This window comes from Mercenaria mercenaria, chromosome 9, assembly GCF_021730395.1.
Source record: "Mercenaria mercenaria strain notata chromosome 9, MADL_Memer_1, whole genome shotgun sequence".
NCBI lineage: Eukaryota > Metazoa > Mollusca > Bivalvia > Venerida > Veneridae > Mercenaria > Mercenaria mercenaria.
Genome location: NC_069369.1, coordinates 64,932,821 through 64,956,447, shown reverse-complemented (window position 1 = coordinate 64,956,447; position 23,627 = coordinate 64,932,821). Strand labels below are relative to the sequence as shown.

General features: G+C 35.2%; 1 protein-coding gene across 1 annotated transcript in view; it reads right to left on the bottom strand.

The window, feature by feature from the left end:
• Positions 1 to 9,381: 9,381 nt before the first annotated feature.
• LOC123547313 (transient receptor potential cation channel subfamily M member-like 2) overlaps positions 9,382 to 23,627 on the bottom strand; it is a 46,066-nt gene continuing 31,820 nt past the window's right edge. The window contains exon 27 of the mRNA XM_053550613.1: positions 9,382 to 20,108. Within this exon, the coding sequence (XP_053406588.1) occupies positions 19,515 to 20,108 (594 nt within the window). The 3' untranslated portion in view covers positions 9,382 to 19,514. The remainder of the gene's footprint in view (positions 20,109 to 23,627) is intronic.

Here is a 23,627-nt window from a genome sequence, read left to right as displayed (position 1 = left end):
ATCCCGCACGTTCTTTCTATCCAAATACAATACTTGGAAATACAACCTTGTTCAAATTTTAATTCTATCTGCAAGTAGGTCTTCTTAAAGCATAAAGCAATATGGCGGATTTATTCTATATTTAAATATTTTAACTGTATTTTCTTTAATTTTGTACATTAATAGGTCTGTTTGTCTTTGAGGAATGTAGTTATTTTACTTAAAATCCTAAACTCAACTAAACACATTAGAGTGTATTATCTTTTTAAAAGAATATTTTGCAAAAAAAAAAAAAGAAAAAAAAATGAAGAAGAAGATAACAATTAAGACGGCATAAACATACTTAACTTGACAATGCCTTTCATATAGATTCAACCTATTGTTAAGCATTATTCTCCTTTAAAACTTTACTAATGCGACTTCCGACTAAAGACCACATCTTCAAGTATGTATCCTTTAAAACGTCCTGTGCAGATTTTTACCAGTTGTGAGAGATCACCAGTCCTGTGAGTCAAGGGTGATATTTTAACCCTTACCGTGCTATATTTCTTAAATGGACTGGTACATTTATTATTTAAAGGGGTGTTTACTGAAAATTTACTGACTGAATAGCGAACAGTGCAGACCATGATCAGACTTCCTTCACCGGAACCGCTGAGATGTCCATGGCGCGGTGAGGGGACATATGTCGCTTACTAGGTCACGCCTGACCTGGTTAGCGACACATGACGAACATCGGCGGTAGTGGCTTTATGCCCCAGTCACACATACGGCGCGGATAGCTACGTCTAGCCACGGATAGAAACGTAGTAATTCGTATCGATCCGTACCTCAGCCGTACCTTAAAGTAGTAATCCGTATCAGTCCGTACCAATCCGTACGGCTCAGGTACGGATCGATACGGATTACTACGTTTCTATCCGTGGCTAGACGTAGCTATCCGCGCCGTATGTGTGACTGCGGTATTAGAAAGGGAACCACTATCGATTCGTGTGCGGCTGGTCGTCTGATCTGGTCTGATCAAGATGCTGGGGTTTTTGGATCTGGTAGACGCTTAAAGTTAGACAACAAGAACGGCGCAGGATAACATTTAAGCAAGCAGTAGACAGAATTTTGCGTCATCAAAAGTCGGACAACACAGATTGTGCCGTGAGATGACTCGAGTATAATAACAACATTAGAAAAAAAACTACAAGTGAAACTAAAATCAACGTTAGAAGACATATAATAACGTAGACGACTCCACTCCAGAAAAATAAAACTTAGATTCAACATAAGAGACCAAACCTAAGAAGACAACAAACTTAGAATGGCATAATCATCTTAGAAAGGAAAAATGCTTGCCCATATGGCAATAGCCGGCGGCGAGGATAAAGAAACGTACACACACATACATGATCAGGCTGCACGGATGTGCAGGCTGGTCTTGGTCTGCACTGGTCGTAAAGGCAGAATCACTTGCTACCAGCAGGCTATAGGTTAAAGTTCTCAATGTCTTGCTGAGAATACTTCCGTATTCGTGAAAATACCACCTATTATAATTATGACTAGACTAACTAAGATTTAGTTCCGTATCTGGACCTTCGAAAAATTGAAGATCTGAGTAGTTGTTGCATTTTTCACGCGTAAGGATATCTTGACATTTTTTCTTTTAAGTTAATACTTATAGTCCAAGGGACAACTGATATTTTGTAAATGTATATGGGAATGTAAATTTGCAAATAAACTGAAGGATGCGATGCAAGTGTTTACGGAAGTTAACAATTTTAACAATAGGATGAATTTTATCATTTGTGTAATCTTTCATTTGTATATTTTCCTTATACATCTACACGTACATGCGTGCCCTTGATCTGTGATGAGTTCATGTGCGGAGAAGGACAGAAGACAACCAAGCGCTCGAAGGAACAGCTATGATGGTGCCAACAGCCAAACAAGTTATATCTTTGCAAATACGCCAGGCATAGTTGATTACGGCTTTTGTGAATTTAAGCTCAGATGTTCTAACAATCTGTAAAATCTAATAAATCATACAGATATATTTCTATAACATTCTTATTTTATCTCTTTACAAAACAATTACCAGCTACATGGTATTTATGGAAAATTCTATCAAACACTTAAATGTTAGATATATTTTTACATTCTGATAAAGAATGAAGTTTCAAAAATATGAGAAGATTATAAATACCAGTCCAAAATAAAACTTCAATCTTAAACAAAATGGAATGTAAAAATAAAAACTTTGGACTGGTATTATTAGGTTATTTAACATTGTTCTGTACAATACGGTGATATATTTGGACGAGTACCCAGCTGAGAAAACCGTATTGACGAGTCGCTAGGCGAGTTCAATATGGTTTTCTCAGCTGGGTACGAGTCCAAATATATCTCTTATTGTACAGTACAATGTTAAATAACCTTTTTATTCTATATCTATTTTATCTTACTATAATAATAGTTTAAATTAAAAATGTTTCACTGAATATTGTATTCCTGCCTTTTCTAGTTTTCCCCAGCTTGGTATGAGTACAAATATATATTATACAGAACAATGTTAGACCTTAAATAACTTTTTTATTCTATATTTATTTCACTTCATACGTAATATACGTAATTCATTGAATGTTGTTTTTTCTGCGTATCATCATTAAAAAAAATATATGGTGCAACCTCCCTACAACAGCCATTTGGCGATTTGGGTGGTAATAATACTTGGCTGAGATATTATGCCCACAAACATTGTCAGCAAGTTTGGTGAAGTTCGGATGAAAACTGTTCGACTTAAAAGAGCGGACAAGGCTAAATTCCCCGTTTTTCGAGTAATTCAAGGACTATAATCAAAGAGTGCCTGGTACAATTTGGCCGGTTATCGAAATTGGCCGAGATGTAATGCCCACAAACATTCTCAGCAAGTTTGGTGAAGAGCCGACGAAAACTGAATTATAGAGCAGACATGTTTTAGATGCTGACCGCCCGCTGCCATTTATAATCTTCTCCATTATGTTTCTTAACCGTTAAACAAATAATGCTGAGGTAGCTATTCAGATAGTCAGGGCTGATACCAATTTCTAGGTTTCGTCCGGAACGGCTTCTTTTAGCGACTTTTCAAATATTCCAACATCTCATGATCCTTTTTACTGTATTTTTAAGTTTTTGATTATTAACGAACGTTTTAATATCTAAATCAGATAGCACTGTTATCCCTTGAATCGTTTTTGTGTGTTGTAAACAAAAAACAACAACTCAAATTAGATACGCATAATCAAACTCTGTACACAGAGCGCCAACTTCATCCGATTTACATTCGGAACATTTTCACGCGTTTCGGGCTTTATCGTATGTTTAACATGGGACTGTTGAACCGTCCAAATACAGAAAATACATGAATTTTTGTACGCGCGTGCGTCCAAATACAGAAAATACAGGATTTTGTACGCACGTGCATCCAAATACCGTAATATATTGTACGGTCACGTGTTGCAAATGAACGTTCGCGTTTGGATAGATAAAATAGGTATAGAATAAATAAGGTTATCACAAATTTTTGAATGGACATAAAAAGTACTAAACGTCTGTTGATATAATTTGATTGAAAGTTTGACTGCTCAATGTTTCCATATGAAGTCTACCATTACCTTGTACTTGCACTTTAAAGGACTCATTCATATTTGAAAAAAAATCCTAAACGTGTCCCTAGGAAGTATAAGTAAATAAAAAAAAAAACAATCGTTCGAATCGAGAGATCATCTTAAACGCCATAAAAAACATTTTATACCGTTTTCAAACACCCAAATTTCACATCCAAGTCTATATGAATGAAAGTGTTTTTTACTACAATCGCGGAGCTTCTGATTTTTATTAGAATAAGAGGCAGTTTTATAGGATAGATATACTGGTATCGTATTTTGTTTAATTCTTGATAGCGAAGTTTCACACCGCGTTTTCTGTGTAATCAAAACTTGTAATAGGCAATATAATTACCTTAGTTTCCAATTGTTTTCGAAGAAATATTGATTAGCTGAGCCGCGCCATGAGAAAACCAACATAGTGCATGTGCGACCAGTATGGATCCAGACCAGCCTGCGCATCCGCGCAGTCTGGTCAGGATCCATGCTGTTCGCAACGGTTTCTCTAATTCCAATAGGCTTTGAAAGCGAACAGCACGGATCCTGACCAGACTGCGCGGATGCGCATGTTGGTCTGAATCCATGCTCGTCGCAAACGCACTATGTTGGTTTTCCCATGGCGCGGCTCAAGCTGCTCATTGTTAACCTTAAGCCTGCTCTGACTTTGCTAGTCTGATCATGATCTGCACTGTTCGCTATTCAGTCAGTAAATATTCAGTGAACACCCCTTTGAATAATTAGTGGTACTGCGCAAATTGAATGATGGACTAGTCCATTTTAGAAATTTAGCAGGGTAAATGTTAAAGTTCCTGTTTATTGTATATACTTTCCCTATAAAGTCTTTACTTTTCCAAAACAAAGCCGAACATTTGGACCGCCCCTCGGTTATTGTTTTCATAAATTTTACATCGCATTAATATAGGTCTAGTTTTGACTTAGATTCAAGGCGGACGAGGTATCTAGTAAACGCAATGGCTTTTTCAGGACTGACTTATGTTGCTACATTTAGTGTGATTTGTGTTTTGCTGCTGTCGCGTAAGTAGAAACTTTTCAGTCTTTTTTTATTTAATATTACGTTTTTTTTTTCTCAAATAAATAAAAATCCTGACAAATATTCTCGTTCATGAAACAAAAATCAGAAAACTGCATTTTTACATTTAGATTTGTATTTAGTTAGACAGAGTTTGTTTGGGTGTTACTGTGTAACATTTCCATAAAAGCATTACAAAAACCTGAGTGTTTTTACTTAACCAAATCAAGGAGATTCAAGTTGGTTTGTTGAGGTTGGGAAGCGGGATTTGGCCCTGTTTATGATAACTGGAGTGCTTACTTATATCAACTTGGATGCATTTTTATAAGAACTAAATTTCCTACTACAAAGTGATCAATTTTCTAGACATTCAAACAAAATAAAAAGTAAAATGTGAAAACTGAACTTTCAGGTTACACACGCGTGCGCAGTCTGTACAGGAAATTGGCGATATATATGGTTTTGATATTAAAACTCTTACAATGGCATAGACCTCAAAATCATAAGTTACTCGTGGAAAGGCACTTCAATATTACCTGTACCAGAGAATAGCATGATTAATGAAAGATGAAAATCAATTTTTAATTCGGAAACGCTTTTATACCTTAACAGTTAAACTGTTCAAATATTAAATTCAACAGAATCCAGTTTTTTTATATTTTACTTTCATGTACATGTATTAATCACATAGGTTGGGACTTTCTTTTCACAAACTGACATAAAAGAAGTTCGGAGGATAAACTAAACAAATTTTTAAATATATCTGTTAGCCAGTGAATTAAAGATGGTCGACTGTCTATCTTCCACAAATTCGGAGATTGTTGTTTTTCTTGATCTTCACTCTTTAAAAAAATTGAAAAAAGTCATGTTCTGATATTCATAGCATGACCTAAACCTCAATTTTAATGAAAGATCATTTTAGCCAAATCTGGAGTCTAGTCCCGTAATTTACAAACGTGCGTTTTCGTTGATATAAGAGTATATAACATAATTTATAAGTACAGGAAAACAAACAGTATCTATTACGCCCTGACTGACTGGTTAGTTATTTTCCGTATACATGTATATGAGAATTAGGATATGAGACGCACCATGAAAAAACCAACAGCATGGATCCGCGCAGTCTGGTCAGGATCCATGCTGTTCGCTTACGGTTTCTCTAATTGCAATAGGCTTTGAAAGCGAACTGCATGGATCCTGACCAGACTGCGCGGATGCGTAGGCTGGTCTGGATCCATGCTGGTCGCAAATGCACTATGTTGATTTTCTCATGGTGCGGCTCATACATGAAACGCATTTAAGTGCGGGAAAAAAATGCCTTTTGAAATCTTAAACTTGACACTTTTTGTTCCTTGTTCGGAGATAACTACATTTAGATTGTATCATCTCAAGATTTCAACGTCGGCCATGCCTTTATATGTTTAAACATGTGGTATGCAGAGTGATTAGCACAACTAAAAGTTGTCATTTATACATGTTCCTTGTGTTCATCATATGACAGTCAGAACAATTAAAATTTATCTTACAATAAGGAGCAATTTCCTTAGCAATTTCCTTGGCGATAGTGAAAGTCCTGGTATATCTACTAGTAAATATTGCGGAAGTACAGGGGTTGATCGTCAAGTAACGGGATGCTGCGATTTTTCAAAGTATTTTCATTGCATATCTGTTTCAGACCTATGCACCGCCGCAACTACATCTAAAACGACGACAAAGCTGACTACGAAGACCCAAACGATAACAACGACACTAACAACTCCTGTTGCATCGTCTACCATGCCACCAAAAACTACTACATCTAAATCTAGCGGATATGTTACATTCTCGGGTAAATATCTAACTGTTCTCAAATAGCTTTATAGAATGTTTTCGTATTTCTTAAAAGCACAGAACGCCAGTAAACCATTTCGTCAACCTCTATATTTACGACTGTCTTTGTTATAACTTTCTTTAATTAAGTCACAAGATGTCAGGAAACCACGTGACTTATTTTTTCTTCTTCTTCTTCGTACGCAACTACACTGTCAGACCAGTAGCCTCGATAACCTTGAGGTTTACTGCAGATCATCAATGCCTCCATACAGTTTCTGGTGGATTGAGGTATATATCGGCCAAGTCGCAGCTCACTCCTGGTCATGCCTTTTGCATTTCTGAAGTTTATTCTCCGTAGTCTGATCTTCCTCACCACATGGACAGGTTGGTGATAGTACCAGTCTGTATTTCTTGTACATGTGCCCTGAGCGAAGCCTGACCAGCATCACTTGTTCAGACCGATCAAGGAGATGAAAAGCATCGCCATCTATCCTTGGTATCGTTAGTGCCTTGATGATGGTGACTTGTAGCTCACAGGTGTTGTTTGTTGTTCTGACTGAGCTCCTAGCTTAGCCAGTTGGTCTGCCTCTTCATTGCCTGCAAATCCACAATGGGATGTAATCTACTGAAGTGCTACTTTGCAAGATATACCCAGGCTCTGCATTCTCCTGGCTGGCTGTGGAGCTTTATTGTTGATCAGAGCTTCAATGACAGACAGTGCATCTGTGAGAAAGACGACTTAGGAGCTTTCTTCTGCCGAGTCTTCAACCATTGAGACGACCTTCATGAGTGCTTCAGTCTCCGCTTTGTAAATGCTGCAGTGTTTTCCTGTGGCTGCATATAGTGTTTCTCTCTTGCCAGATGGGTATAGAATGAAAACTCCTGCTCCTCCATCTTTCATGGCGCATATGGCTGATCCAGATCTGTATAGACATGAGTCCATGTTTCCGGAGGATAGTCTTCATTGATCATAGCCAGTGTGAGGCTCTTCCGAATACCTTCATCCTCTTGTTTCCCGCGGTCAAGATGAGGAATAGCAAGTCTCACAGTCACTGAAGACAGATCATTCGCTAGAGGGTTTATAATGTGTTCTCTACTTAGGGGAGTCATTGGTATGTTTAGCTCATTCACGGGTATATTCGACTACCGTTCTTCTCATATCCGACTACTATTTCTTTAAACCACATGCTGCTAATTAATCAATTCTTCTAATTCTTCAGGACATGTCATATTTATCGGGTTAACTTGACTCTCGAACTACTTTGCAGGTCTTTTTAATTCTTTCAGCTACAGGAAAATTTAAGGGTGTGTGACCCGAATAAGCGTATTGTCTTATCCATGAAATAAGTATGTATAATTTCATTTCGGGAGTTATCTAACTTCATGTGAAGCCTAAAACAAAAAGATAGAATAAGATGGGGTAACGTTAAATTTTATTTACCGTGGGAGTAACTATATTAGCGTGACAGCCTACCCTGTCCTAGAGCTTTTCAGCTGAACCTGAAGATTTTAACCGTTTGAACCGACAGAAAATGTCTCACGCATTCAGGGTAGTTTTTGCGTAAAACTGGTGTCGTCTTCATTTTTAAGTGAGCGGTAAAAGGAGAAAAATGTGTATTAAGGAAGAGATCTTGTGCTACTAACATACCTTTTTATACATGCATTTGTGATCCATGACAACTCTCAAAATAATGCATAACTAAAACAAGTTTGAGTCCCGAGAAAACTATTTGAGCCGCACCATGAGAAAACCAATATAGTGCGCATCCGCGCAGTCTGGTCAGGATCCATGCTGTTCGCTAATGGTTTCTCTAATTGCAATACGCTTTGAAAGCGAACAGCATGGATCCTAACCAGACTGCGTGGATGCACAGGCTGGTCTGGATCCATGCTGGTCGCAAACGCACTATGTTGGTTTTCTCATGGCGCAACTCATTTGGTCCTTCAAATCTTAACAAAATTGCTTCTATATTTTGCAAGATCAATGAATCAAGTTAAAATATTTCTTTTTACTTTTGATATAATCTTGAATCGTTTTAATTTTTTGACCCATGCATATTTCAAAATAACGTTCTGCATACTAGTAAGTTTGTTTCTTTTAAGCTAACTGAGGCATTCACAAAGTCCCATGTCAATCAAGAGGCAAATGGAGTAAAAATTGCATTTTTCTAATGTTCTTTTTTGTCCAAACGGCTGAAATTTACAATGCGAAAGCGTTTTTGACGATATATTTTAAAGTAATCAACGTATTAAAACATGAAAACTTTTGTCACTATTATGTAAAATAAGCAAAGACCTTGATATTGAAACGATGAGGGCAAACTCTTGCCTTGGAAGCCGTTGATAATACTTTTGCTTTGTCAGAATAAATCATACCTCATATCTATGCATTAAAGATCCCGACTAATTTGTGCTAATTGGTGTTAATTGGCATTCATCGTGTTTCTGATATTGTCAATTTGCAGGTAAAAAAAAATGTTAAAAATTGTCAGACTGGATTCCCACGCTTGGAAAACTCCTACGCAGTGATGTCCCTTGTCACAGTGCAGCGGTAAGGGAGATCACTGCGTAAGAGTTTGGGTGCGAGGGCTGAACGGAAAACTGTTATATTTGATTTAATATTTTTCCGTTCAGCCCTAGTAGCAATAAATCAAGTTATCTATTTCAAATCATTGTTGTTATCTTTTATTATATTTTCAGCTTCACTTCTGATTGGAGCTGCAATTCTGGCCTTGAAGACACAACACTAATAATCTATGAGAGAGAATGGACTTGATAACAGAAAGAGAACTACTTTTAAACTGTAATGAAAAGTTGAAAATTATCCAACGTTGGAGTAAAACACTAAAACATTTCCTTGTTTTTAGCAATTACTTTCATTTTCATTATGTTATACACTTTATTTTATAAACTGATTATCTTATTTTTAAAAGGACTACATGTATTACCTGTTACGCGCATTAGTAGCGCATATATGTACACAGTCAAACCTGAAGGTGAAAACCATGTTAGTGAAAGACAGAGGGTGGTTTGGGTTTAGGTGGTTCAAAATACTGAAAATGTTTAAAATAAACAAAAACGGTTAGGGAAGTTCAGGTGTATGGAGCCAGCGATGACCTGTTCACACGAGGTCTTTGTTTACAGGTGGTCCCTGATCACAGATGGTCTCTGTTCATAAGCGATTTATGTTCACATGAACAGGTTGTCGCTGTTCACAGATGGTCTCTGTTAACAGATGGTCCCTGTTCACAGATGGTATATTTTCATAAGTAATCAATGTTAACATGTGATCTCTGTTCACAGTTGGTCACTGTTCATAAGCAGTCTCTGTTCACAGGTGGTCACTGTTCACAGATTGTCTCTGTTCACAAGTAGTCTCTGTTCACAGTTGGTCACTGTCCATAAGCATTCTCTGTTCATAGTTGGTCACTGTCTGTATGCAGTTTCTGTTCACAGTCGGTCACTGTCCATAAGCAGTTTCTGTTCACAGTTGGTCACTGTTCACAAGTAGTCTCTGTACACAGATGGTATTTCACATAGGGTTGACTGTATAGTAACATATTTAATAATCTCATTTAATGTAATATACATCATCACAGTAAATGCGGGTTTCGATGCAACATGACATAGAAATTAGAAAATAGTACATTTGGTCTGAGGAAGATAACATATTTTGAAAACGCAATAGAATGCTGAAAATTTCCTTCTTTAATAAAATAAAACATATTTTCTTAAGTGTAATTTCTTTTTATTTTCGTATATTAAAGGTTTTATTACTGTAAAATCGTGAGTCATCGAGATACAATCGACCTTTTGTTTATTTATTACTTTTATGCATGAACATTTTGAATTTTACAGATCTGAAAAAAAGTATGATCTCGATTTATATATTTTTGTATATCTATTTTCAAATTCAGTTGAAGTTAGGGCTCCAAAATTAATGGAATGTTCATCAACAAGATTATCAATTTGAAAAACGGATTTGCTTTTTAAATTACTGTTGTGTAGTATATAACTTAGGATAGATACTAGTCCCAAAATTAGAGCATTATGATTGGTTGATTATGAGCTCATGCGTGAAACTGACCAATGACAAAGCTTTGTTCTGAGACTTTGCTCAGATCTAGCTTTTGATCTGCAGTTTTCGTACGTTATGACCTGCATGAATCTGGTTTGGATTCAAGTATACAGTCATGTTTATGGTGTAGAAGGAAGTATATAAAATAAATGTAGATATCACATGTACACGGATACGCAGAACACTGCACACAATAGGTCAGGGTATCACATTAATATAGTTTAGAGACAACACAAAACTGCAATAGGTCAGGATATTCTATGAATATGGACCAGGGATAGCACAAAAAACTGTATACACTAGAATAGGATAGCACATGTGTAATAATGGTCACAATGCAACACAATAACACTGAACAAATCAGGTCTGGACTGCAAATGATTGTGTAATTATGGTTTCAAGATAATACAAAAACACTGCACACAATAGGTCAGGATATCACATGACTGTTATTACTGTCGCAAAACAACACAAAAATATGGCACACAAAAGGTCAGGATTTCATAAGTGTAATTGATATTGGTCAAAGACAAAAAAAAACACTGGAATCAAATGCACAGGTGTATGGTCAAGAGAATACAAAAAACAAACAACCCTGCTCGGTACAAGTCAGAATAGCATGTGCCTCTAAAGTGGAGCGTTAAGCAGACATTGCATAAATGTTAGTCTTCCATTAGTGTTGATCTTATACCAGTAATAAATTTGTGGGAGAACAAGTATGTTTTTCAACTAGACAAAAGATGAGGAAATATAACAATGAAATAATGAATATTGTAAGCGGTGCCTAAAAACAAAGATTTTTCACTTTATCCTTAACTATGAAATGCATCTTGCTATATTAACCAGCCAATAGCATTAACCTGTATTTAGCAAGGACCTTTTACTCTTCTCAGTGTTATTTGTTACTACAGCTGAGACTCATTATCTAGAACTCTCTTGTTTCAAAATTCCGGCTATCTCAAAGACATTTTTAAGTCCTGTTTCAAAAACATATACATAAAATATCATCTGAAGTCAAATTTCAATTATCTTAAGTAAAACACTCAATTTCTTGGAATTTGAGATACCAAGTATCAACTGTATATATGGGTCACGATGTTTAAACTTTTCCAGTTAATTGTTCAATCTTATAGAATGATTGACAATTGCCAGATGTGGTTGAAGAAAAGGAACAAGAACAACAACATTGCATTTGTTATATCTATTTTAATATTCCTAGGAATGAAATGGACGGACATGTCTCATACAATAATCATCAAAAACTAGATTCATATATTATATCACAGTAGAAAATAAATAGACAAAATGCAACAAATAAATGTAAAATAAAAAGAAAATAACAAAGCTTTGTGTATTCTTGGTGGTCTTATAAATGCTGCTACTTACTTCTATACAAATATTGTTAACTATGTATTCAATAAAAAAGGATATCCTGTTGATTTAATTTAATTTAGAATAAATTATTGACAATCCTGTGGCTTGAATTCTGTTTTGTTTTAAATAATCAATGTTTATAGTGGGAAATACTCTTTTTGCTAGGAATGTTTTTTATTACATAGAGGATAATTGTTGGTTTCGGTGTAATATCACGTTATAATTTCACCGAGTGGGCACCAAAAGTGATATTTTCATGAGTGGCACAGCCACGAGTGAAAATAACAACTTTTGGTGTTCACGAGTGAAATTACCGTGATATTACATCGATACCAACAATTTTTCTGTTTATTTTATGTCTAAAACTCTACTTTTGTTGTGTTTATTTCAATAAAATGTCGAAATTTGCGGGAAATTTTATCAGGAAGCATCGCAAAGATGACGTCATTTTAACGACGTCTTCGTCATATTGTTTCCGGCTTTCAGTACGCTTGGTAAACTTTTTGACGTTAATCCGGGTATCAGATTTGATAATTTCCACTGAGTTGCCAGTGAGTTTATCAGGATATAATTCACCGTTATATTTCGATAAACCACCGAAAAGCATAAAATAAAACTCGATATTCCATTTTTAGGCAAGAAAATTACTTGCAACTTATAAAGGCCCATCAAATGTTTAGAAAAAATAAACACTCCCAAGACTGACAATCAATTTGAAAGTGGATATATACTAATCAAATGTCCCTTTCCATAATCCCTGATTGAAAGTACAGCAAACTTGCAAGACCATAGAAATTTCAATCTCAAGGGTTACTTAACAAGAGCTGTCGGAGGACAGCAACGCTCGACTATTCAACAGCCTTGTTGATTGAATGAATAAGGAAGTCGAAATAGGGGCATAATTTAGTAAAAAAAGCAAAACAGGGTTATAGAACCTGCATAGTGCTTATCAGCTCATGACAGAGAACAAGTGTGTGAAGTTTCAATCCATTCCATAAGTGGGTACTGAGATACCAGCTTACATATAAGAATTTAACCAAAAACTTCCAAGTTGAAAAAGGGGCGTACTGGTAATTTTGTAAAATGCTAAGTTTAGTTATTGACCCTTTGCACTGCATGTCATATATCATGACAGTGAACAAGTGTGTGAAGTTTCAATCCTTTCCAATTAGTGGATACTGAGATACAAGCTTACATACAAAAACTTAACCAAAAATTTCTATGTGGAAAAAGGGGCATAATTTTGTAAAAAAGCAAAATAGAGTTATCGAACCTGTGCAATATAAGTCAGTTTATCACAGTTAATAAGTGTGTGAAGTTTCAATCCATTCCCACAAGTGGTTGCTGAGATACCGGCTTACATACAAAAAATTAACCAAATCGGGACGCGGACGCCGACGCATGGGCGAGTCCAATAGCTCTACTATTCTATGAATAGTTTAGCTAAAAACTATAATCTGTTACTGTGACCTTGACCTTTAAACCTACTGACATCATCAATAGGGGCTCTGGTTAGAAAAAAAAAATCTTCAACGTTTGATCTCTGCACATCTTAGCTTTCTCAAATTATTTACTTTTGGCAATGGTCAGTGTCAAGGTCAGTCTGATCTAAAACTCTTCAAAATAATGGCGATATTGACCAACGCTTGCTGCAGGCCAGAGAGTTCTCAATTCACATAGGAGATGAATAAAAAAAAACAGCTGAGTTCCGGCTTCTTAAAGGTTGTATAATACACATATTTAAATGAAAAGTTCTAAAGATGAATAATCAACCAATGCTTGGCTAGATTTTAACTACCAGCTGTATCAACATATCATATATGAATTGTACATACTTTTATTCTTACACTATGCAATACAAGACACAATATTAGATCAATTGTGTATATAACATGCAACTGAATGAGCAAATACCAAACTTATCTGAGTAAATCAGGGCCAATTTGAAAAAATCTGGGCCAATATGAAAACAAGAGCTGTCACTAATGGTGACAAATGCCCCCACAGCACCATGACCTTTGACCTGGTGACCCCAAAGTCAGTAGGGGTGGTGAACTCAATAAGTACTATCAGCATGTGAAGTTTGAAGGTCCTGAATGAAGTGGTTTGCATGTAAAGTGCCTTCATGCAAAAAGTTAACATTGGCCCCTGTGACCTTGACCTTTGACCTGGTGACCCCAACGTCAGTAGGGTTGGTGTACTTATAAAGTACTATCAGCATGTAAAGATTGAAGGTCTTGGGTGAAGTGGTTCACAAGAAAAGTGCCTTCATGCAAAAAATTAACGTTGGCCCCTGTGACCTTGACCTTTGACCTGGTGACCCCAAAGTCAGTAGGAGTGGTGTACTCAATAAGTACTATCAGCATGTGAAGTTTGAAGGTCCTGGGTGCAGTGGTTCGCGAGTAAAGTGCCTTCATGCAAAAAAGTTAAAGTTGGCCCCTGTGACCCCAAAGTCAGTAGGGGTTGTGTACTCAATAAGTACTATCAGCATGTGAAGTTTGAAGGTCCTGGGTGCAGTGGTTCGCGAGTAAAGTGCCTTCATGCAAAACGTTAACATTGGCCTCTGTGACCTTGACCTTTGACCTGGTGACCCCAGTCAGTAGGGGTGGTGTACTCAATAAGTACTATCAGCATGTGAAGTTTGAAGGTCCTGGGTGCAGTGGTTCGCAAGTAAAGTGCCTTCATGCAAAAAGTTAACGTTGGCCCCTGTGACCTTGACCTTTGACTTGGTGACCCAAAGTCAGTAGGGGTGGTGCACTCAATAAGTACTATCAGCAAGTGAAGTTTGAAGGTCCTGGGTGAAGTGGTTCGCGAGTAAAGTGCCTTCATGCGAAAAGTTAACGTTGGCCCCTGTGACCTTGACCTTTGACCTGGTGACCCCAAAGTCAGTAGGGGTGGTGTACTCAATAAGTACTATCAGCATGTGAAGTTTGAAGGTCCTGGGTGCAGTGGTTCGCGAGTAAAGTGCCTTCATGCAAAAAGTTAACCTAATGAACGAACGAACGAACAAACGGATGGACAGTTGAAAACTAATATGCCTCCCTTCGGGGGCATAAAAAAATCCAATACCTGATTTAATACTATTCTGATTGATTAACTTGTGGGTGCCAGTATAGAGTTGAATAATAGAACATTGTTGTTAATCAAGTGAATTCATTTCAGCCTTATTATGATGTGTCATTTGGCAGTCATACCAGTATTGGTCCTTAGCTATTAGCACTGAAGCATTCAGACCACTCTCAGACCAATAACAAGGCCAATATGAAACCATTTGATGAATAACATTATATAACTTCTAGGTATCCTTAAAATGGTTAGTATGAATATGAGACATCAAGTTTCAACCCAACATGAATAACAAACCATGAAAATCTCCTAGTGGTAAAAATTATCGGTCAAAAAAATCAGACACAGTATAAAAGATCTGACCTGCACATGTTTCAAAAAGAAAAATTACAGCATGGCAACAGTGTAAATCATTTATCAAAACAAGACAGATACACAGTGTAGTTATATACAATGAAAATACTCATGGATGGACATAACACATCAATATATCAACTGCCATTGAATAATATCAACTGGAACATAAATGAGTCAGCAGCAATTTCCTTTAATGGTCAATAGCATTGAGAAATCAGTTAATAAACTTTGTTACAATCAAACATCTATAAAACATACAAGATCTGAAACTCTTACGAGGAATAAAAGTGAAATCTCATTAAATCTCGCTAAATCTCACATCAACCAAATTAGAGTGATAGGTACATGTACTTTTGCAAGAAAAATGTCAGTTACAATTCGGTTTTTTATTATTTCTTAGTTACAATACATATGAACATCATTCCTATAAAACTTAATGCTATTATGTTATCCCATTTTAAGTCAGTGACCTTAACCTCTCGGCTACAGGGGTCACGCTGTCTGAAAATTACATTCTCAAGCTTGAAATATCCTTTTTCAAAAGTTATAAAGGGAAATTCTGGCACTAAAAAGCCTAAAATCAGGACCAGTCCTGAAAATTCACAGACCTTCAGTCTTTCAGAAATATATTTTATACAGTGGGATGACTAAATGAGGGGAACAAGATGTTTTTTGAATGCAAATTTTCTCTAATTCTTGAGTGTGTATAACATTAAGTGAATATACTACAAAAATAAATATAAATATATTCAATGGTCACCTATCCCTTATCATGCTGGACAGGATTGATTCTGCCTTTGCGACCAGTGTAGATCATGATCAGCCTGCACACCCATGCAGAGTGATCAAGATCTGTAGTGTTCGCCATTCAGCCAGGATCTTTTTGGTAATCACGCCTTTTAACAGTTAATGGTAATATCCAAATTGAAAGATGGGCTATTTCATTACAGAATTTTAGCAAGGTAATGGTTAAGCTATACTTTGTTAATGTTTCACAACCCAGAAACAACAGCTGTTGTCAAATAAGGAACATGAAATGAAAAAAAATCCTTGATTATACAATTCTATGAAACTATACATGTCAAGGTACATAAAAAATACAATTTACAAATCATCTGAGACTTTTTCATCAGGCATTAAAACGGAATGTTTGACTGTAAAAAATGTTTCAAAATACATTTAACTATGAACAGATTTAATTATGATAGTTTGTTTATGCATGTAAATTTTGAGAATGTTTTAAATGTATCAATTTCATATTTCTATTAAGAAATACTCGTACATCAGTCATATTAGTAAAATACAAAAATTTACAAAATAATAAAATTCCTATAAAAAACATAAAAATATCACAGATATTTCACAAAACTTGTGTTTGCTCCATCTAAAACAGATTATCTATAGAAGAAATATTTTATTCAAATTAATAACAGTAATCTTCTTAATTATTAAAAACTACTGGAGTCACAGCTATAACATAATTATGCCATTATTACGTCTACTAGCCTAATACGTTGTCAATCTGCTGATTAACATATTTAAAGATGTTGAAGTCTTAGTAGATATGGTATTATTTTTTTATGTAGAACTGGAACACTGGGACTTGCATGTTTTTTTTGTTCTCTACATTTTTTTTTATTAAAAAAGGTAATTAAATTTTGTAATATTTTGCTTCTGAAAAGAAAACTAGACATGACCACCATATTGTTGTGAGTCTTTGAAACACTGTGAAGTCATTTATGTTTATGGAAGTAAATAGTCAATTTAATCTTTCCTTTGAGTTTTATTATTACATATAATAAAAGAGTCACATGGTCCGTTTTTGGCAGAATTTATTTGGTAGGCCTAATAACCTAACACAGCCTGAAACTCTACCATATTACCTTTAAGTTATACATGTATATTCTACTGCTTCGAAAGATACAATGACAAAAAACTAAAAAAAATATCTACAGGTTTATTCTAAATTTCCTCCATATCAAATATTGAGTCACAAAAATATGCTTCACTGCTGTTTTAAACAAGTCTAAAAGTTCCTAACTTCCTGACCTTTGTTTGTCCTTACTTTTTTGAATTCATTAACATTCTAGGGAGGCGACTATCTTTCACTGATTTTGTAGGTAAATTCGCAAAAATTTTATTGCCACAAATAAAATTCCCAACTAGAATGTGTCTGTAGGACACAGGGTGTGCCCCCCACTGGTACATCTGTCACAAATAAGGGGAATCTTAATGGGGTACAGCCTCAAAAAAAATTTATGAAAAGGATTCATTATTCTATACCATATACTTTTTGAGCTATGAGCATCACAAACAAAAAATCAACTATTTTGGCTATTTAAAGGGCCATAACTCTGTAATAAACGCTAAGATTCTCAAGAAGAATGCCAAGTGTGCAAATAAAAATTTAAAAATAGGGGGAGAAGCTAGCAAATAAATAAGATGTGTGCCAGTTCATATCATGATAAAGACTCATGTAAGTTTTCATTCATTTATATCATATACTTTTTGAGCTAGGTGCATCACAAGGTGAAAATGTGCATTTCTGACTATTTTAGGGGCCATAACTGAAAATAGGGGGCGGAGGCAGTAACAAAATAGGAGGTCGCAAGTTCATATCATGATAAAGACTCATGCAAGGTTTAATCAATTTATATGTAATACTTTTTGAGTTATGCGCATCACTAGGTGAAAATGTGCATTTTTGACTATTTCAGGGGCCATAACTCTGGATATAGGGGGCGGACCCAGATGAAAAATAGGAGGTGCGCAAGTTCATATCATGATAAAGACTCATGCAAGGTTTAATAAATTTATATTAAATACTTTTTGAGCTAGGCGCGTCACCAGGTGAAAATGTGCATTTTTGACTATTTCAGGGGCCATAACTCTGGAAATAGGGGGCGAACCCAGATGAAAAATAGGCGGTGCACAAGTTCATATCATGATTAAGACTCATGCAAGGTTTCATGAATTTATATCAAATACTTTTTGAGCTAAGCGTGTCACAAGGTGAAAATGTGCATTTTTGACTATTTCAGGGGCCATAACTCTAAAAATAGGGAGTGGAGCCAGACGAAAAATAGGAGGTGCGCAAGTTCATATCATGATAAAGATGCATGCAAGGTTTCATCAATTTATGTCAAATACTTTTTGAGCTAGGCACGTCACGAACTTCAGATGGACAGACAAGAGCAAATCTATATGCTCCAAAAATTTGCCATTCTTGCCAAAACATTAAAACTGAATGCCTATGAAATTAATTGATTTCAAAGGACATTATATTTAAATACAACTGACAAAGAGTTATCAAATAAAGTTACATTTGTTACATTTAAAGTTTCCTCAGCAGCACATAAACTTAACTATAGTTGTCAGATGTATATGTTTATACTAGAATCCTGGCAAAGTTTTAACAGGAACACAAAATATTGTCTATGTTCTACTGCTTAGCAATTGTTTACGATTATGACTAGCAGGTCATTTATAGTAAGATAATTTCTGCATTATATTCTGTCTAAAATATACACACACACTTGCCTGTTTTGAAAATTACCATAGATTTTAAATGATTTAAACAATAATAACATTAAGAATATAAGAAAGACAGTTTTACATTTTCTTACATATCATATCAGTTTACAGTGCAAGGGAGGTAACAAATGAGAACAAAATGAAAAATGTTTCAGAAATTAAAACTGATGTTTGTTTTTAAAAATAAAAAATATTGACATATACTGAGGCAGATGATTTCGTGAGCTTATATACTGAAAAAATAACTTTAAACTCTTTGATCATAATTATCAGTATTTAACATTGCAGATAATATTAGAATAATTTTGCTAGTGTACATACCAGTACCAATATGTGTTACACTACATCACAGGATGGACTGTGGTATTAGTGTAAGTATTTTGATCTCTAGTACTACGCCTATGGTAAAACTAAACATGATTTAAAAACTTTGCTTAAACGATTGTAAAAAATTCAAGCAGGACAAACAAACTTTAACAATTCCACAGCCCAAAGTTAAAACTGGAGACCGACCTCAAAACTCCAGAATCTCATTGGTTGTTTCTGAGTAGCATTTTGAAATTGACCAATGGCAAAGCTGTATTGTGTGACAGGTCTCCAACCTCAGTTTTATAAACGTGGATCCTTTACAAGTTGCTGTAGTACCAGTCTATCATTATTCTGTGTCACTATTTACTTGTGACCTCTTCTTTTTCTTCTGTTTTTTCAACTTTGATGAAAATCTGCCCAAGTCTCCTTCGAGGTCATTTTCGCTGTCCGAAGAGATATACCTTATCTCCTTAGTTAATCTCTTTTTTAATCCTTTATGTGGCTTCACAATATTTTCATCATCAGACGTATCACGCACATTAAAACTCCTTCTCGGGCTCCACTGTAAACTAGCATTTGATTTGTGTGAGCCCAACTGCTGAGCACCTATTTCTTCCCTTGCGCCCAAACCTCTACGAGAGGGAAGTGGACTTGGCATATTGTCCGTACTTGAGTCTTCTGGTAATAAGAATGCAGGCATAAGTCCATGTTCAGAAGATTTATGGAAAAGTTTTTCTGCTGGTTCCGGTTTTTCACCATCGCCTTGTATATTTGGTGGTAGTGTTATATTACTCAACTTCTGTTCATAATTATTTTCCTTGTTAAGATGATCTTTTACTTCTTTGTCCATGTCTTCCACCTCTCTATCTTTCCTCTTCTTTTCTTTCTTATGTTTCTTTTTCTTCTTTTTCCTGATTTCTTCCTCTTCAATATCTTCAAGCTGAAAAAAAAAACCACACAATGAAATGAGTTATATTACCTACTAAATTGCATGAAGTTTCAAAGCTTTCCGTCTTGTAATAGTTAAGAAAATTGGAGTAATATTTTTCTCTCTCCATTATTTCGAGGCCTTGCAAGGACTCATTTTAGATTTATCCTCTCTGTTCCATATGGGTGGTTTTCAAAATAATGAAGCAAAAGTGTGACATAGGGGTTGAAAATTCAAACTTATTTCTTATGGTGGTCACCTATTTTTTATTATAGCAAATACTTCATATTTGAAGGAAATAACTTTGGGGAAGTGTTGAGAAATGCCAATCAGAAAATATTTCAGCCTTTAATTCAAAAGTTCAGTGAATTTCCAGTAAGGTGGGTGATAAATGTTGCATGGTTTTATGACAAGGAAATATGTATAACAGTAATTTTTTCAACATAAATGATAAGTAATGGGTGTATGTGTATGGTTTGAAACTTATTTAATCATATGTTTGTGGACATTGGTTTTTAAAATCACCCTTTCTGCACAAATTTGACATGAAAATAAAACTTTACCTAGAAAAGTTGTTGCTGAATGCAAAGTAACTATCATATAATTATAAAACCAACTTTTTTCTGACATGTTGCATGTTTATAAGCCACATGCCAAATTTCAAGAATGTCCAATAATTCTAATTTCTAGAATTGTCTACTCAAAATTGAGTTATTTTAAAGATGCACAGGGGACACATACTGAAGATCAGTGTAATATTCATCCATTATTAGTTTTCTATTCATAAAAAGACTACTGGTAATAAACTTTAGACAAATATTATCAAAAAATAGTTTAATCCACAAAATAACTACAAAATTGAAAATTTTCACTACAAAAACATGAAAATTCAACAAAATGTAATGCTTTTAAATGAAAAATAAGTGACTTTATACATAACTAACACATTGAAATCATTTAATTTACATGAACTGCTTATTCATATTAGAAAAATGACAAAATACCATGCATGATAAAAAGGAATAGTAAAATTCATACATACTTTATGTTACTAAAAAGGGTGCACAGGGGACAAATTGTATCAAAATATTTATTCATAGAACATGTTCATGGTAAGTAAAATTATTTTAACTACATAATATTTACTAGTGAACATTTACATATTTAGGTAAACTTAAGAGCTTAAGAAGCAATAAAATTGATGTTTCCACTTTTAAACTTGAAAATTGGCAACTTCGGAAAAAAATGCAAACAATGAATTTTTAATTGTCCAGGGTTTCTTATATAATGCTAAATTATCAAGTAATGCCTAAATTTTGCATACACACTGCTAAGAATATAGAAATGCCACCACAAATTACAGTAATGCTATGATAATTGATATATGTCAAAAAAAAAGGGTGCACAGGGGACATCACTTTTGGCTTTGTGAATGTTTAACAGTCAGTAATATGTGAAGTTGAAGGCTGCTTTTGTATCTGTTGTAACTCCCTTTCAAGGAAAATAAAGTAAAATCCCATTTTATTTAAAGAATAAAAGAAATCTGACACTTAACAACTGAAAAGGTGCACAGGGGACATTTTTAGGTGTATAGACATTCATCAAGTTTCTGAGAAAGTCGATTTATTAAAGAAAAAAATCATACTGTGTCTTCACAGCTGAAAGGATAAAGATCTTAGAAAAACATTAAGACTTTAGAAAAGTAATAGGGTTATGAAATTGTAGTGTTCAACATTTAAATTTAGTATTTTTTTCACTATTTTTCGTGAAAAGGGTTCCATCACAAGATGTGAAATATTGGTAACAATAAGATGTAGGTAATGAAAAGAAGTATTTTATTTAAATGTGCAGAGCTTAAGTTACATTAAAAAGCCAAAGCTGTAACAATAAATCATGGTTTTAAAAAGTAAACCTCAGTTGAAAACTATACTTCATGTAAAATGTCACACTTTTTGGGGTGCACAGGGGACAAAATTAGCTATATAATTTAATATAACTTTAAAACTGCTTGAGCCATCAAGATAAAATTGCACACATTTATTGAGTACATTGATTTGGATATATTTTGCTCCAAAACACATTCTAAAACTGAACTGAATTGAAGTAAGGTGAGAGAGAAGAAAAAGCTTCATTATTTTGAAAACCACCCATATTATTGGCAGTGCTGAAACTGAACTGCCTCCCGTATAACATTCCCAGTACCAAGACTTGTCTCATTCCAGTATTACAGGCCTGGCACAAGGACTTAGCTTGCATTTATCTTCTCTCACCTATATTACAGGCACCCTACTAAAATTCACCTTCTGATTTCCTGTGAATTTAAACAATTTCACTAGCAAAACATTTCCTGGTTTGGTCCAAAATGGCTATTTCATATGGATTTAAGCTTTTAAATATAAAATGAGAAAGGAGTTTACTTGCTCACTGTTTTATTTCATGGACTGACTCAGTCAACACAGCCATGAAAATCTGTTCCACACATATTTCACTGATCTTCTCCAGCTTACATTTCAGGCACTGTCCTCAGACTCACCTTACGATTTATTCACCTCAGCCATTATTACCATTGGTCTCCTTGGATTTATTTTCTCCTGCCCATATGACATATGACAGGCAATGTACCATAACTTACAATGGATTTACCTTCTCCTGACCATATGACAGGCAATGTACCATGACTTACAATGGATTTACCTTCTCCTGCCCATGACAGGCAATGTACCATGACTAACAATGGATTCATCTTCTGCCAGTATAACAAGCCATTTACCATGACTTGCCATGTATTTACCCTCACTAATTCATACTAGAGGGAATGTACCATGACTTACAATTAATTTACCTTCTCCTGTCCATATGACAGGCAATGTACCATGACTTACCATGAATCTATTTGATCATGTTATTATTACTGGTCATGTACTATGTCTTACCATGGATTTAACTTTTCCTGTAAGTACTACAGACCAAGTACCATAACTATCCAGGGATTTATCTTCTGGCAGCATTACATGCCATGCACCATGACTTCCCATAGATTTTCTTCTCCTGTCAAAATTACAGGCCATATACCTTGACTTACCATGGATTTATTTTCTCCTGCCAGTAAAACATGATTATGCATCATGACTAACCATGGATTTATCTTCTCTTGTCAGAATTATAGACCATGCATCATGACTTACCATGGATCTAACTCTTCCTGTCAGTATTTCAGGCCATATACAATGACTTACCATGGATTTATTTTCTCCTGCCAGTAAAACAGGCTATGCATCATGACTAACCATGGACTTATCTTCTCTTGTCAGAATATAGGCCATGTACCATGACTTGCATAACTGACCATGAATTTACCTTTTCCTGCCCATTATTAAGACTTACCTTGCATTTATCCTCACCATCACATATTACAAACCCTGTAACAATACTCACCATGGATTTATCCTCACCATCACATATTACAAACCCTGTAACAATACTCACCATGGATTTATCCTCACCATCATATATTACAAACCCTGTAACAAT